General features: G+C 37.9%; 1 protein-coding gene across 1 annotated transcript; it reads right to left on the reverse strand.

Annotated features, from left to right (window-relative positions):
* Positions 1-822: 822 nt before the first annotated feature.
* Positions 823-17,607, reverse strand: LOC134538125 (transcriptional adapter 2B). The gene is made up of 12 exons (XM_063379157.1): positions 17,378-17,607; positions 17,203-17,300; positions 13,641-13,700; positions 11,858-11,999; positions 10,655-10,872; positions 9,741-9,816; positions 7,322-7,478; positions 6,000-6,210; positions 4,625-4,674; positions 4,382-4,535; positions 2,014-2,076; positions 823-1,280 (listed from the first exon to the last, which is right to left on the reverse strand). The coding sequence occupies exons 1-12, from the start codon at positions 17,382-17,384 to the stop codon at positions 1,167-1,169; spliced, it is 1,350 nt and encodes a 449-aa protein (XP_063235227.1). The 5' UTR covers positions 17,385-17,607; the 3' UTR covers positions 823-1,166.
* Between the last annotated feature and the right edge of the window lie 440 nt (positions 17,608-18,047).

Below are 18,047 nucleotides of genomic sequence, written 5' to 3' on the forward strand. Positions count from 1 at the left end.
TATAACACATCCTTGCATTTACCACTTGAATTTATGCACTAAAACACCAACTTGTGAAAAAAAAAAAAAATTCTTTCACAGTCATGACTTTTCCAGGCTAAAGATCACAGGCTTTCGCGGCCATTGACTGGAGTTGTAGCCGCGTCGAAGGCATAAATATCACAGACGTTTCAGTCGACGCTGCAGGGAGCAGTTACCTACTGGGCTTGTGTGTTACCAAGAACAAATCGGCGACTATACCCATGAGAAGCTACGATCAGGTACAGCAGAACACACTCTGGAAACCAGGCACAGCATTGAACTCGACCAGTTCCGCACCATAGCCAACATCCGACAAGACGAGAAAAGATACATTCGAGAATCAGCAGAAATATCAAAACACCCATTATTAGAGATGGTCATTTATAGCATTTAAAATAATAATATTTAGCATTTTGAATTTGAAATTTAGCATTTTGTAGCATTTTTAAAAACAAAATTTAGCCAATTCTCTCATTTTACATTATTGAAGAAAAGCATATTTTTAAAAAAGAAAACTTGGAATAATCTCAGCAGGTAACTGCTTCCTGATGATGGAAACTACAACGTCGACCGAAACGTGGTGATATTTTTGCCTTTGAAACGGCTACAACCCAGGAGCCAAGCAACTCGAATTTTCCAGGATTTCAAGTAAATTCTCTAAATTTCCCTGACCAATTCCAAATTCCCTGAATGTGGACACCCTGTGACGGTCTCTTACAAACACTGAGAAAAATGCCCAAAAAATAGCCAATGCAAAACATTGCCACAATTATTTTCAAGGAAAAAAATTGTTACACTTAATTGTCAATTTAACTATCACATGTATTTATTACTGGCATAAACTTGACAACTCTACTTACATTCATTTATACAGCTTTTGGTACGTTGCTATAAAAAATAGTTTCTTCACACAAACGTGCTTGTATTATACACGTACGCTTAAAAAAAAATTTCTTTTGATAGTTCATTTGAGCCCAGTGGGAAATGCAAGCACAGACAGCAACAACGCAAAAAAATAAAATAAAAAAGCACTAGACGCCACACTATAATAAATAGGTATTACACTGTTCAGTTCTTGTGAAACCACGGTTGTCACTGAGAACAATGTTTAAGGAACAAATGTCCACGGACGGCGGCCGGTTGCGTTAGCTGGCAGTGATCCACCCCCCACTGCTCACGAGATAATGAAGGATGCGAGATTCCATCCCCAATGTGTTCGTCAGCAGATCCTCTTTCTTCAAGCCTTTCTTCAAAAACTCCTGCAGAAAAAAAAACGGCACTGCCTAGCAATGATCTGAGCAGGCAACTGTTAAATATAATGACTGATATACAGTACAACTAGTGTATCTGGCTCTCATTGATCACAGTTCCCGCTGGCTACATTTTTATACGTTCTACACACCGGTGACAAACAGATAAATGTTATTTATAACACTGTGTTTCAGTTAATTAAACAAGTAAGCAGTAATATCCTAACGAATAATGGATTTTAACTTAAAAATACATTATTTTATACAGGCAAAGAAGTTTATGGGCAACATCTCACATGGGAAAAAAAATAACGTACATATCACGGAGAAAATTGTGGGACCGAAACATCTGACCACATTGGACGGAAAATTAATTTGTGAGGTCACATCTTAAACAAGTTTTACTGTAATTGTAATTACTGTATTTCATTTTCCCGTTATATCTACCACACTGCCAGACAGCAAATGAAAAACCGATTGCTGTAGCACAATGCTTTGTCCTGTAATCCTTGGCAAGGTCATGTATACCACTCACACAAAGCTTTCTGAGTAAAACAGCGGAACCATAAACATCATGCGATTTTTATGCGAGTATGACGATTAAGCAATAAACCACTGGATAATGACGTTCTTTAACCTGGCTAAACAGTTAATGTGGCTGACTGTAGTTCCGAACATGCCCAAGGTATTTTATGATGAGGTTCTAACATAAAATTTTTAAAGACGTAATTCTTCCACTTACCCGCATTAGAATGCTCTTCAGTGCCATATAGCGTGATGGCTTTAAATTCAAAGATGAACACAACTGAAAAAATAAATTGTGTTTAGTAGAAACTTTCTAATAAGTAGTAAACAAAAGAACCATGCATTAAAAGAAAGCTGGTTTCCCATACTTAGCCAATTTTTTTTTAGTTTTTCCCTTTACTATTACATTTGTTTTCCTATTTCCTGAATTTAACTTGCAGGATAAAATTAATATGTTACAATAAACTCACAAATCATTGGTAACACATTTATAAATAAATATAATTAACTGTGAACATGACTGCAAAGTAACAATTAGCTCACAAGCATTCATACTAAAATATACATATAAAATCTATGTTAACAAGAGGATGTCAAATGAGATGAATAATTTACAAAGAAATCAAAGAAGACTAGACTTTTTCTCACAAAAGTTTGCATTGTAGAATGTGTAAATAGTTGTTGGAAGTGCATAAAATGTAATGAGATTGTGAAATTTTGTTAACTCCACTTTTAGAGTGTAGAGCAGGGCATATATTGTGCAAAGGTTGACAGTGTGTCAATAAAATTGCAACATGGCATCTTTATACCTCTTCATAGGTGAAATGAGACAATTTTCCTCCCTTCCCTCTTTTGTGCAAATATGCGTGTAACGAAGTCTCCCTTGCAAACAGTTTTACATAATTCATACTCACTGATCAAACACAAGAATTCGTGAAAGAATATTTGTATAAATAGTTGACTAAAGAGTCTTGTAATGTTTCTGGCAGAATGTCATGAAAAGCGTCTTGGTTTTTAAATGAACTATTATTTACATTGGTGTAGCTGTGTTCATAAAGTTGGGGAGGACAAATAATTATTTTGATGTCATGTAAACCCATTCCCCTCTTACCTCGGGGGGTCCGGGGGTCCTACACCGGAAAAATTTTGATTTTTAAAGTGCAAATACAGTACAACCCTGTTATAACATTCTCCAAGGGACCAACATAAAAAAATGTTATAAGCAGGAAAATGTTATAAGCAGGAAATCATCTTCACTTTGTAAAAATTACGCGTGGATTGATTAAATTAAAAAGTATCGGTAAAACAACACAAAATACAGGAGTAATACACTAAGTACAGCAATAGAGTGGAAAATTGGTTAATTTTATTTATAGATAATACCTAATAATATGCTAAAGAAAAAAAATGTTTTGTACGATACAGTTCAGAGTCGAAACTGAAATATTCAACTCTTTTGCAATCACAACACGCGTTTGTTTGGGGTTCCTGTCCACTTGGTTAATAAACTGAATTTTTTCAGCTACATAATATATTTTCGTTTATATTTATCGGCCATCATAGCCGTACAAAAACCTGAATAAAATTTCAATACGGCGTATTCTAATTAAATACGACCGTGACTAAAATAAGTAAAAAAAAAAAAAATAATAATTACGGTAAAGGTTAACCACAAACAAAAGCCGTGAATATATCCATAGAACAGTTAACCATCTCAAGGTGATAAACCTTTGAAACAAAAACCAGCACCATAGACTACAGTAGCACTGTTTCCACCATGTATCAGTGCACAAAATGTGCATCATAAATATAAAGGAACAAGTCATAGGCTAACAAGCGCGAACAGGACGCCATATTGATAGTCGATCCGGTGCAAGTTGTGGAGTGCGTGTGTACCACGTCTATGGTGAACTACTCAAATGTAAACATCTGATGTTTGTATATGCGTGCTGTATTTTCTAGCTATGGTTTCGCTCTAAATTATAACTTTGAAGGAAGTGATACTGCAAATTGTGGCAGTTATCAAAGCAAATTTGAACGTTAAAGGCGGGAATGTAGAAATTTTAATATTGTTACAGGCGGGAAATTAAAGCATTGTGATAAATGGAGAAATGACGGGACCATGAAATTATGGTGTTATAGGCGGGAAAATGTTAAAAACGGGAATGTTATAACCGGGTTGTACTGTAGCGCTTTTTAATCAGTTTTTGTATCTAACCATTTGATACATTGATGTTAAAATTATAATTTTTTCCTTAAGATAAGATTTGAGAGTGAAGAAATATAAATAAAGTTGGGCAGAATAATATTATAAAATAAAAATATCACGATCTAGAAAGTTGGGGGGGGGGGGGGGGTGACAGTCCCCTCCACCCAAAAAGTTCAGGGGGACACGTCCCCCCTGTCCCCCCCAGTTCCTACGCCCCTGGTTATTTATCACTGTACATGTATCGACTAAATAAATAATGTACTTTCTTGGACTTGATTTATAAAAAAAAAAATGTGTGTTCACCATGTTGATGCATTTCTCGAAGCCAGAATCGCCGGTCTACAAGTGGGAGGACGTCGGACGCGAAGGGACGTACCTCGATCTCGTAGGCGGTGAGGAGGTGGAACCCCGGGAGGGTCTCCAGCTCGGCGGAACCGAGGGCTCTCCCGTCGGACTCCCCCTCCCTATCGCACGAGGGCTGGCTGCAGCTTCCCGACGCCGACGCTGGGGCGGCCGCGCCGTCTCTTCCTCTGCAACCACCGGCCCGTCAGCACGGGACAACACAGCGCGCGCAAGGGACCACACACACACACGTCTCGACCAGGAGGCATCCACTTACTTTTTTGGTAGCTGTGTCGAGGTTGGCGACAGGTAGGACCCACTGCTGCCCTAGGTAAGAAACACACCGATATAGAGGTCATGCAGCCACGCCACTCTACGTGCTATGGAACTACAACAACTGATTACATTTTACAACCACCCTGCAGTAACCTGCATCTAAATATTAACAATTTTGGTACTACTTATTTTTTCATGTAAAATTAATGTTTCATCTTTTAAATTTGATGAAACTTTTTTTTTTAAATTTTTCAACTAACAACTATTTTAAAGTGTCCTCCAGTAGATACTGTGTGTTTTATTGTATAATTCTCGCACATTTTATACTACAATAAAGTTTGAAAAGTTAGGGGTTTGACTTGTTATGGTCGAAAAGCATTTTTGTTGAGGTAAAGTTATATAAAAAAAAACCTATTGCATGGAAAGTACATTTAATAAAAAAAAGTAGAGTATACAAAAGAAAGCCAAACAATTGAAATTATAAATTCATTCAACATATTTCATTTAACTTTAAATAATACGTGGGGAAAAAAATACGTATATCTTACTGAGAAATTGACGGGACCAAAACATTTGACCAAATTGGATGGGAAATTGTATGGTGCGGGTACATCTTGAACAAGTTTTTCTGTAATTGTAATAAGCATATTTTAGTTTCCCATTATAACAACCAACTGCCAGTCTGTTGCACGGTGCTTTCTCCTGTCAAATTTACTACCTACACAAGGCACTTGGAATCTACCAGCGGGACCAAAAAACATCACGTGCCCTCAAATAACAGCGCGACAATTATGTGAGTGCAAAAAAAAAAAACGGCAGCAATACTAAAAACAGGTTTTTACAGTCATTACAGTGGTTCCCAAACTTTTTCAGCAGGCGACCCACCTTTCCTTACAGGAATACCTCCATGGTCCATCGGTCCACGGTGGAGTGAAAAACCTTATTTGTATCGTATCCCTTCCTTATGTGTATATAATTTACCATCAGATATTGCTCGCTTGCTCGCTTGCTCTCTCTCTCTCTCTCTTGCTCTCTCTCTCTCTCGCTTTCACACTTGCTCTCTCTCGCTTTCGCTCTCTTGCTCTCGTGGTCTCTTTCACTCTCTCTCTTTTGCTCTCTTGCTCACTCTCGCTCTCTCTCTCTCTCTCTTGCTGTGTGTGTGTGTGTGTGTGTGTGGTGTATGTATGTATGTATGTATGTATTTATGTGTGTGTGTGTGTGTGTGTGTATGTATATATATGCTTTTTTTTATGATACCGATTGAGTATTGATAAAAAATTTGTGTTCCGATCTGAAAATGGTCGACAAAATACAAGCACTTTGCAGCAAAAGAGTTAGGTATTTATTTAACAATAGATGTGTGTTCGCCCACTCACAGATCTCCTCTCCCTCCACTCGTCGTGCTGGAGCCGCAGCTGCTCGAAGTGCGGGCACTCCTCGTGGCGCGTGAGGCCGCTGCGGCGGTACTTGGCCAGCTCGCCCAGCCGCACCTTCATCTGGCGCTCCTTCAGCAGGCTCTGCAGGAGCTGGTCGTGCTCGGGGGCCGTGTGGAACTTGGTGAAGGTGCGCATGCGGTCGTACAGCTCCCTGCGACACCGGGCACTCTCGCGACTCGACCCTGTAGCCTGCGCGTAGAGCACCTTCCGTACACACGGCAACTGTGGTGAAGACATGCCCGCACTTGGTGCATTTGGTGATGACAAGTGAACATAGGCCAAAACTATTCCCCCCCAATTTTTGTCTTGTCTGACAATGCGTCATCATTTGGATTTTTAGGTAAAATTTAGGAAGTGAAGTTAACATTTGGGCACAGTTTTCATACAGATAAGTTTACACTGTTCCCAGTAGGCCACCACGCGCTTTTGTTTCGGCACGCATCTCTTTTTACAATGTCTTGTCGATGGAATTGATCACAGTTAGTTGATGACAAAAATAAATTAATGTAATGAATATGTAGTTTCATCATCATGATAAATTACTGAGTTACTGCGGGAATCACTTTTAACCAAGCACACAATATTCGTAAAATTGATTCACGCGTACAAAATTCCGGGCACAGCTAGTTTGGAAGGGGGGGAAAAAAAACACATTTTAAAGTGTGCAGAAAAATAATGAAATTACCCAGAAAATATTCTACTTTCAAGTGTTGCACATCAAGTATGTTACACGTCAAAAGAATTGATAAAATAATCTAGGCTTAACACCTCATCCATATTGAGGTAATACGAAAAGATGAGGGGTGAAGTGAATGCAGCAGTGATGTAATAAATTGGTGGGTAAAAATGGGACTTGCCTAAGAAAACCCATATGACCATTGTATTTCCCATGTTTCCCGTTAGCAAAAAATCCTGGTTTCAACAGGAATCACAGAGAGATCTGACCACTCAATATTATGTAACTAACAAGAGATGCAAGATCAAACATGTTAGTTTTTTCCAATCCATTTAGTTTATAAATTATGGTACAAAAGTCGTGCTAAATAAGTGCATTCAATGAATTTATGATGATAAAAGTTAATATTTTTGTGGTTTCAGTTAATAACTTTTGTCACACAGCTGCTTGATTTCATTTTTTTAGTTACCTTTCGGTGCTAAATGGCATAGGTATTACCGGCAACTTGCGATTCGGTGTAATGTATTGTACTGACATGCTGCGGTTGTATTGCAACTCGCCACACAATCTTGTCCCTAGTGGTCACCTTTCCTCCTTGGAAAGCTTCTTCCTGGAGGTGAGGCGGTCCTTCCTGACGGAGGAGAAGTACTGGGAGACGAGCTGGTAGTCCCGGGACACGCGTCTTCTCCGGGCTCGCTCGCGCAGCCGCCGGTTGTACATGTCCACTTGGCACAGCTTCAGCGCTGACACAAAAAAATCAAAATCAGCTACGGATTCTTTCAATTTTCAAATATTTTACCACAGCTTGTAATAACGTCCACAAGTAATTTTTTTTTTTTGACGTGACAACGTCTTATAAATTGATGAACGCTGGCTGCACGCACAGAAAAGCACATGACTCATTTTCACATGTTCCGCCTGAGCCGAGCGTGCGAGCGAGAGCGCGGAACAAGCGATCGAGAGGCAACGATCGGCTTGTGACGCATCTATCTCTCTTCCACTCCATCGGCCGATGCATCCGAGTAGAAGAGAGAGAGCGGCAGCACACAACCTACACGTGAACTGTTTTGTCAACTGTTTAAAAAAGGACAATATCATGTAAAATTATCATCCGTAAACTGACTTTACAGACAACCCCCCCTTTTTTTTTTTGCATCAGAAAGGCACAAGGCCTAGTTTTGACGAAATCAACATTGGTGGACTGGGGCAGTTACGACGAACGCCGGACACTTTCTGTAACCAATATGGCCATTAGATCCACAAAATGCCTTATGGACCAAAATAACTTGGGTGTTTTCAATATGGCCCATCATCTGTATTCTCATTTCCCCTTGGCTTAAACCCCTCCTTGCCTTTAATCCAGCTTTACACTCTCCCTGCGACAGTCACCCACAGGAAATAATCATTACTTCTTTCATTAATTAGAGACTATAAAGCCTTTAGTTAAATGCAGGATTATGACCAAATATAGAAGTTCTATAAAACATAATTTAATACAGTGCCATGCCAAAAATTTTGGTAAATATCTTAAATTTCAAGTTATAATAAAGTCAACCATGTGTGTTCTAAAGTTAGATAAAACCGGTTCGTAGTTTCATAAGTGTTTTAATTTTGTCGAGTTTTGTACGTAAAAACAACTTGCGACAGCAGACAGACGCACGCGTGTTGAAGGTCACATCTGAGCTGGCAAGCCAACCAGCTGACTGATAGGAAGTACGCATGCAACCAATTATCTCCCGTTATTCTGTGCTGTATTTTCTTCATCTAAAGTATTCGGTAGTAGGCTTAATGAGATAAATGATGTGACGTATTCTTTGCCAGGTGTTATTCTACGCATTTATATTATGTAAAGATTATTTTCCTTAACATCTTGGAACACATTAAATAATTTAGACTTATATTTATGGAGACTAATGCTTCAGAATACTAGATTTTGAATAACACGAACATTTTTAGGGGCGCATTAGTCGTGCTAAGTGAGGGATATGTGTAGTCACAAATGTCTAATAAACTGACAAATGGTAATGTTTTCTTATCATATTTAAGACTAAACACATAAAAAAAAAACTTAATATCTTACTGAAAATGTTAATTTTTACTTGTACATAGGGTTCAATCAAAATGTAAAAAAAAAAAACTGAGTTTGTGTTTGAAACAGTTTCTGAAAGAGAATTTATACATAAAAAATTTATTCTAATTTTGCATTTAGTCCCACTTTAGTTGATACCATATTACTTGTAAATAAATACCATGAAACAAAAATATTTTTTCTATCATCTTTAGAAAAAAAAAATGAAGACTGTGCACCAAACATGTGACAATTAATGAAGCGCATTCAATACCCATAACTACCGTCATAGTACACATTAACGTCATTAACCATGAAAGAGTGCAGGCCATCAAATATAGGTAGTTTACTTTGCACCAGATAGCATGCTTGGTGCATGCAATTGGTCAGCTATCTCTATCGATATTCAACTTCGTGCATGCTCTCTATACATGCATCACTGTAACCAAACATGATGACACTAGTGCTGGCTACATTTTCATACATACATACTACACAACTGTGACAACACAAATAAAGGTTAAAACGTTTGAAAACATGTTAAAAAAAAAATTTATACATTTCAAAATCTTTGTATTTCTGTTAATTCAATAAGTAAACTGTGATATCCAAATGAATAATAGATTCCAACTAAAAACAACAACATTGTTTTATAAGCGAAACAAAGTATTTTGGCAACTTCTTACATGGGATACGACGACGCACATCTTATGAAACAAATGGTGGGACCGAAACAACTGAATATATTAGACGAGAAAACTTATTGGGCAGGAACATACTATTATAAAACGAGTTTTACTGCAATACTTTGTGTACCTTCAAAAGATAATCCACTCCGTAAAAATTGTCACAATCATTTAATGGGTCTCAAAGCTGAAAATCAGGTCCTGTAAAAACCTAATAAATTAAAACCAGCACAATGCTTAAAGCGACTCACCAACATCTAGTTCATCATCTTCTAGGCTGTTGATAAACAGTGGCGACACCAAAGATTCTGCCAAGTTGTCATACTCCTGCAACACAAAAACACCCCCTGCATTAACTCGCACAGCCATTTCTGAACGAAATGTGAAAAAAAATTTCCCTTCCGGTTGTTTCATGGGGAGAGGGGAGGGGAAAAAAAAAAAAAAAAGGAATTGTACATCTGCTTTCCAGTTAGCTCGGTTTAGTTCCGTTCAATACTTTTCACCTTTCTTGTTTACATGACAAAATATGCCAAGATGAACATCCATAAATGAAACGCAGGCAATAAAAAAAATTTCCAGTACTGGGGAAAAAGGGTCGAAATAAATGCAAGTTTGAAAAGCATAACGATGGCTTAGAAATGAAAACCTTGTATCTCATAAAATGCATACGAGGTTATCTCTCTGCAATGTGGAGTGCTACTGATATACGTGGGTTTCTTTTTCCCCCCGATAGAAAGCAGTAGGATGCACATTTTATTTCTTCCGGCCAAACATTTTGTGAGATACGATGTTTTCCAGCCAAAAACATATAAAAAAAAAGTATTTTCGTCCAAAAAATTGAGATACAAAGTTTTCATTCTAAGCCATCGATAGGGACACCTGTATTTCACGAATAATTTTCGTGTCAAGGTATTTCACAAAATACTGTAGCTTTTCTCCTGTGGTTATTTGCCGAGGTCTGGGAGAGGTGTCGTCTCGCTCTTGACGGGGCCAATGAGAATGTGGTCACCGTACTGCTGCACCCTCACAATTTGCCATGACTCTTAGAAAAAGCTACAGTGTTTTGTGAAATACCTTGACACGAAATGTATTCGCAAGATACAGGTGTCCCTAGCCATCGATAAGATGTTCGGAACGTGTGTGGAATGAACGGCGGCGGACTGACCCTCTCGAAGTCGTCCCTCTGGGGCATGTACCCCAGCTGCATGGCCTCCTCGGGGGTGGCGTCCAGCGGGGGCAGGTGGGAGGCGGCGGCCGGGGACAGCGGCCCGAGGTCCGGCGCCGCGTCGTCGACGAGCTTGGGCCGCAGGCTGATGGCGGCGGCCCAGGTCAGCCGGCCGATGCTGCCGTCCAAGTAGCGGGCGATGTACTGGTCCTTCGCCTCTGCAACACACGGCCGGACGTGGCTCCCCTGCACGCTAGGCACCTTTTATACCCAAAAATACTGCGACCCAAAACTTAATGATTACGAGTTTAAGAAAAATAATTTATGGAGTGAAAATTACAATTCGAACACACAGAAATTAAAAATTATTTAAATTAGTAAATTTATACCATAATTACCAACAGCCACCATCTGTTAGTAGAGTGATTTTAAAAACAGCAAGCAGCAATTAGAAGGAGAATACGCAGCAATTATAAGGGAGAGAGACGGCTGTAGTTCATGAGCCACTGTCACAAGAGCCAGGGACGCTGTTTCGAGGCAGGGGTGGGAGGGGGGAGAGGGTTGCAGAGAATTCGGAGCGATCTCTGTCACGCCTTCCCCCACGGCAAGGGGACAGGTAGTCGTAAACGAGAGAGAGACTTAAAGTGGCACGAGAGACGCAGTTCACAGGCAGGTCAACTAAGCGGAGGTTCAGGAGGCAGTAATTTCCAGCAGTCCAAAGCAGGTTTGGCCGATTTAAACCACAATGGCAGATGGCTTTCAAAAATTCACAATGGTTCCACCCCTCTCCAGGAACAAAAATATTCACAATAGAGATTACGAGACGGATAGACCGATCGATAGATGGATAGATAGAGGGATAGAGAAATAGAAAAAATGGGTGCGTGTACTTAGGTATGCGCGTGAGAAGTTATACTTCTTTGGCATCATTAAAAAATAGTTTTTAATTTCATGCAAATAATTCTCCATGGTAGTGTTATTCTCCATGGTAGCGTTAAACGTTTAACACAACCTTGTTGGAAGTCGCATTAGAAGTGTAACTTCAATAAATAGACAGATAATAGATGGATAGAGGGATGGAGAGAGGGATAGAGGGATATATAGATAGATGGATAGAGGGGGATAGTTAGAGGGATATATAGATAGATGGATAGAGAGGGATGGATAGAGGGATGTATAGACAGGGACAGAGAGAGCACTCACCTTCAGGACCACGGGTCTCGATGTGCTGGCTGATGTCCTCCCAGTTGCCGAACCCGAACTGCTCGATGGCATCGAGCAGGTGGAGCTCCTCGCGGGCCGACCAACCACCACGGGCCTGCCCCACGCCGATCGGTTCCGAGTGCTGGAACAACACACTCCTTCGTTCCCACAGCCGCTCGGAGCCGACTTCTCGGGGCTTTACTGCTTGCAACGTGGATCCCACATCATGTTTCATTTCTTTCTTTCTTTTTGTAACACAGGGTAGTGGCCATGTCTGCATGATTACACTGTCAGTGGGTGAATTAAGTTTTTTTTTCCCTTCTGCTAATTGTTTACGCTATATGTATTGGTTAGACACCCAAAACAACTGTAGTTTTTGAATTGTGGAAACAAGTTTAAGCTATTTTTTTTTATCACAGTGACTGGTTTTAATGACTGAGATTTTAATTCAAACAATATTGCATACACTTTTTAGCACTGTTTGTCATGGAAAATATTCTTTCCATGACATATGTCTCAATAAATTGTATTAAATAAAAATTCCAACACCTACACCATATGAAAAAAAATGCTTTCATCCTGGGTGATGGCAAAGTGGAACATGAATTAAGGGGCGGGATGATAAGTGCGATGCTCGCTGGTTTTTCAAGCATGGCACGGGGATAAATATCAACAAAGCAATGATGGTCGGATTCAGGAGGAAGGGGAATACAAGTGCCTGGGGATAGCCCCCTACAGAGTGACCCAAGTTGGAGTAAGCCGGTGCAGCGGGCAGTAAAGAAGGGGAGGAGAGATCTGGGACTGATTGCTAGGACACTGAAGGGGACAGGATGAAGAGTACAGAAGGCGTATACAGAGTTGGTGAGGCCAATGTTTCAATATGCAGCAGCAATTTGGGAGCCATACCTAGGGATGGAAATTAAGGAACTGGAAAGGGTGCAACGTAGAGCGGCTAGAAAGGCGATGGCTATGTGGAGGAGAAGGGAAGGGGCAAAGAGTGAGACACATAGGCCATCAGTGATGCTGGAGCTGGGGTGGGACACACTACACAGAACGAGGAAAATAGAGAGATCGGTGAAGTTTTATGGCGGACAAGGCGCGAAGGGGACTAGGTGAAGCTCGGAGACAGGTCGAACAAAAAGTGTATAGAGGGAGGTGGGATATGGGTGGAAAATCCACAGTGTGTGGAAAAGAATGGAAAGAGGAAGGCAAGTATTCCTGGTGAGGATGGGATGGGAGTGGATTGGAATTGAGGGAAAGATACTGGATGTGAGAAGAGGAAAGGACTTGAAGAGGCTTCAGAAATTGGAAAAACCTGGCGGAAACCCAATCGCAAGTGTATTGATCAATCCAACAAAACTACGAATCCCAAGAGTTTACCTTCCAAAAATACTGAAGAAAGAAACTGTTTCCTTCCTCCACACAACATATACTTGATTTTATAATTTTTTAGCTTGGATTCCCAGAAAAGAGATGAACAAGCAATAATCTAAGTCATACTTGTACGGAGAATAGTGAGAGACAAAACCAAGATGAAAGGCAAAACACAAATTGCAGCTAAAATCATGTGAATAACTTAATTTTATTTATTAAAATGTAAAATTCATTCATAAAACTGTTAGTTTAAGCATTTACTTAGAAGATAGAAACAAGTGTATCGTATTTTACTAGCACTAAACAGATTGATGCACTCATGACATATTAAAAAAATAATAATAATAAGATCTGAAAGTCTTTGTGACAAAAGTGATTATAAAAATCTTGGCTCTAGCAACAAACTCACCATGAACTGGTAGGCATGAGTGTTCTTGTGCTGTCCGATTTCTGCTCCAGAAGAAAAGCACTGGAACAGTTTTATTCACGGTGAAGGAAAACGGAAAGCAACGACTACACAAGCAGAAAGCTGTTTCATTAACGGCACAGAACAAAGTTTTTTTAAAAAATAATTTATATTAAGTAGAAAAATAATTTAAAAATGACACGGCATTGTAGAATACAAAAATGAAATGGTATTTAACTTTAATGAAAATATCTTGAAGTAATTCACAAAATTTTGATAAACACTGTGATGAACAAATAAAGCGTAAGTACTGCATCTCCGAAACTTCAGAAGTCGCAATATGTTTTTTACCTTAAGTAAGGGGTGCCGTAAAATATAACACGGGTTAAATCAAAGTTATTACTTAGAGTGGATACTTGACTACATTTACAACGGTTTCATTGTCTGTATGTTATGCTATTACATCATTTTATAATGCTGTGCTTTAGTATTGCACCAGAGACTGTCTTCCACAACAAAATATACCTGGTCCTGATTGTTGCCACCTACTGCTGACTTGATACTAACTGCAAATTGACCCTGTGGTTCTCCAGAGATCCTTAGGTATATAGCGTAGCCGAGGTCGTTTACAAAATGACAAGGGATTATTAATGTCAGTGTTGTTACGGCCAAGGACAAGAATGTTTTTCACTCTAATTAGTTTTCCATTTCAAGTGAATATTTTGGGTAATGCTTCGACAGCATGGCTTTTTAGAACGGAAAGAAAAAATCAGAAAACATTGTTATCAAAAACTACACATGTCCCTATATTTACTCAGAGGGGATGGTTTCTTAATTCCTACTAGTTGGTGAAAAAATTAAACTTTTATATCTTTATAGCTTTTTTTATACCTGTTATACGCTGTTGCCGCCAATCATTGTTTACTCGTAATAATTAGGAATGTATGTTTTCCATATTACCTGAAACATTCCAGAATTAACCCCGAAAGAAAGGTTTCTTAATAATGAAATAGTAGGAATTATTCCTACTGATTTGTGAAATAATAACAATTTACAGCTTAAATTACAATACCTCTGTATTCACGCAATTGCTGACATTCATTGTTTACCCGTGTGGGTTTTTAAAAATTTATTTTTGGAGAACTTTAGTCCAATGTAGGTGTTGTAATAATGAAATTTTTTTAATAAAGACTGTATTGCAATTGTAAAAATGTTATTGCTTATGTTTCATTTTTTTTTGTTTTTATTAGAAAAAGTAATTGTATTACAAAATGTTTGTTTTTTTACACTGCATTTAAGTAACTTACATACTATTTTGAGTCACGTTGTAATGGATGAGTCTAATGGGAGCCAAAAATTTGAATAGAATTGTTAACGTTGTTCATTTTCTGTGAGGAATACGTGCTGTGCACTCAAGTAGCACACAGAATGAATTTTGCAGTCTTTCCAAGGAATTTTTTTACTACAGCCATCCTATATTCTGTGTTTGATTCAGTACGCCAAAAGATCCTGATGGCATGATCCTGTTGGCTTGATCCTGTGGTACATGATGCTTGCTGTTTTAGATCATCACGTCGAAGATCCTGCACATGAAAGAAATTGCAAAATAAGAAAGAATTATGATTGTAGGTTGAAAAAATTTTTTTTTTTTTATTCAATATATACTTAATACTTCATTACTTATATGGCAATTTTTTTTAAGTACAGGATCTTCCAACGTACTGAATTAAAATAGCTCGAATCATGTACCACAGGTTAAATAAAGCCATCAGGATCATGCTATCAGGATCTTTTGACGTACCTACTGAACTAAAAAATTAAGCATCATTTACCACAGGATCAAGCCAACAGGATTATGCCATCAGAATTAAACCTTCAGGATCCAACAATTTACTTCAATATATGAACCGAAAGAATTAGCTTTATTTTATTTTCCATAATTGGCTACAGCTGTGCTAAACAAACATTTACACAATCATGGGTAAACAATGAATGACGGCTGAAGTGTGAAAACACAGGTATTGTAATGTAAGATCTAAACTGTTAGGAAAATATGTAGTTGAGCGGTATTTGCGAAAAAAAATGTTAAAAGTCCGAAAATACCTTTATTAGATGCTCTTCAACTTCCTCTTTTCATTAAAAGCGGCGGAGATAAGAAATTCCAAATACTTTAGGAGATATTGTCATTCTTATTTTGCATACAAGACCTGTGTTTATCATTCGACCGTCGCCATTTTTTTATTATGCCGTGTGTTTGTGAATGCCTAATTAATGAAAATGGTCGATTAGGTCAGGTCAGTTACATTATAAATACTTTGAAACTAAGCGTACATTAGAAATAATATGAAATTATTTCAATGGTTCTCTGACCTAACAAACCGGGACAAAGGATGAACAGTAACAACTCACGTAAATTTTTTTTGTTACTTATTAGTTGCGCAACAATAAAAAATAAGACTTTAAAATTAGAAACGTTAAAAACTCGCCTAAGTTGTAGGCGGTAATTAAACACTGTTTTAAAACAATAAATGAACTAAATAATCACGTATTGGTTCATTTGAATTCTGGCCTATCACGATCAATCACGTGACATCATTATCCACTAAAAAAATAGATACTATTAAACAAGAAACAATGCGGAATGACACATGAATGCACTGGTATAATTGTGATGAAATTTAAAAATTCGATATCTCCTAAAGTATTTGGAATTTCTTATCTCCGCCGCTTTTAATGAAAAGAGGAAGTTGAAGAGCATCTACTAAGTAAAGTTATTTTCGGATTTTTAACATTTTTTTTCGCAAATACCGCTCAACTACATATGATGAAATTTAAAAAATCGATATCTCCTAAAGTATTTGGAATTTCTTACCTCCGCCGCTTTTAATGAAAAGAGGAAGTTAAAGAGCATAGAATAAAAGTATTTTCAGATTTTTAACATTTTTTTTTCGCAAATACCGCCCAACTACATATTTACCAACTGTTATTTTTCACGCACCAGTAGGAATGAAGAAACCATCCCTTCAGGATAAATTTAGGTATGTGTGTAGTGTGTGAAAATCATGTTATTCAATTTTTTTCTTTCTGTTCTAAAAAGCCGTGACGTCAGAGTATTATTGAATGTTGCTCAATATAAATTTTGAAATTTATTTTATTTTACAAACAAACCGTTAAAAAGAAATTTACCATGCAAATAATTAAAATGTAACAACCTTCCTCTTCTGTCTCAAATGAACAAACATGCAGTTATGTAGAAAAAAAAATGGGAAGTGCTTTTTTTCCCAGAAGTATCTACAATAAATTATTAGCATGGAATTATTTTTTTATTTCTTTCAAAAAATCACACTCTAGGAAATTAACACACAATATTAAATATTGTTCATGAATAACTAGCCAAGCTGTTACAGTTTCACTAAAAATAATCATTATTCGAAGGAAAAATGGACAGTAGCTTTACAAATGTACCCAGCCAAGAGAAAATGCTGTCATATTAATATTCCCCACAATAATTCCTCCATGCTATCCGTAGATATGGTTGGCTAACCTGTTTATCATGTTAGCTTACCTGTAAGCACAAATCGAAATTTGTGCAGTCAGCACATTTAATCCTCAAACCTGTAATGTCCTCTTGGCAATACGTGCACGTGTATTTCGCAAACAGATCTGGAAAATAAAATATAGTTAAAAGTGAACATTTCTAAAAACATAGCAACGACATCAAAATGATGCAGATGACCCACCCGCCATGTTGTTTTGACGTCAACAATGCATTATCGATGTTTACTACGCGGTAAATAACGCGCGTACTTGAAAACTTTCTTCGTCAGTATTTGCATGATGAGACACAAAAACTCGATAACATTAACATGATAAACGCCCTATAATTGTACTTATTACAACAAACAATGCCATTTTACGGCATTTGCCAATAAGAATGTCACTTTCCATAGATTACATTATTTTATTCCTTAAAAATTGAAACAATACACTTGTTTTACTCGCCATCTCTTTTGATCCATAAAGAGTTGTGAGATTCAAGAACAAAGTTAATTAATATGAATAAAAGAGCTGGTAAGCGAAGAAAATACTTCAATTTTTATTTAGTTATTTTCTGACACAAAAGGAGACGTATTGAAAAATTAAATGGCGACATAAGATTGTCTAAAGATAAATTTGCTTTCGCAATATCTAATACCATGCTACAATTGATGTGAACGTAACAAACTTTGACTGTATCATGACATTGTTTTGCCCATTAAGTTTCAATTCATGTCATCAACATGATTGCCGGCCATGGTTCAATTAAAATCAAAGATGGTCCCTAATTGCAGTCTATATGGCTCTGAGTCGTTGGTTCTATAGCTTATCCCGTAACTATTTATTTACATGATCTGTTACATCTTTAGCGTA

This window comes from Bacillus rossius, chromosome 13, assembly GCF_032445375.1.
Source record: "Bacillus rossius redtenbacheri isolate Brsri chromosome 13, Brsri_v3, whole genome shotgun sequence".
NCBI classification, from domain to species: Eukaryota; Metazoa; Arthropoda; class Insecta; order Phasmatodea; family Bacillidae; genus Bacillus; species Bacillus rossius.

Bases quoted from the DNA above. Each gene is read 5' to 3' on its own strand.
- LOC134538125 (XM_063379157.1), bottom strand. The intron at 10,873-11,857 runs GTGAGTGCTCTC...CGTGTGTTGCAG, and splicing joins CGAGACCCGTGGTCCTGAAG to AGGCGAAGGACCAGTACATC. The intron at 2,077-4,381 runs GTACGTCCCTTC...TTATTTTTTCAG, and splicing joins TCACCGCCTACGAGATCGAG to TTGTGTTCATCTTTGAATTT.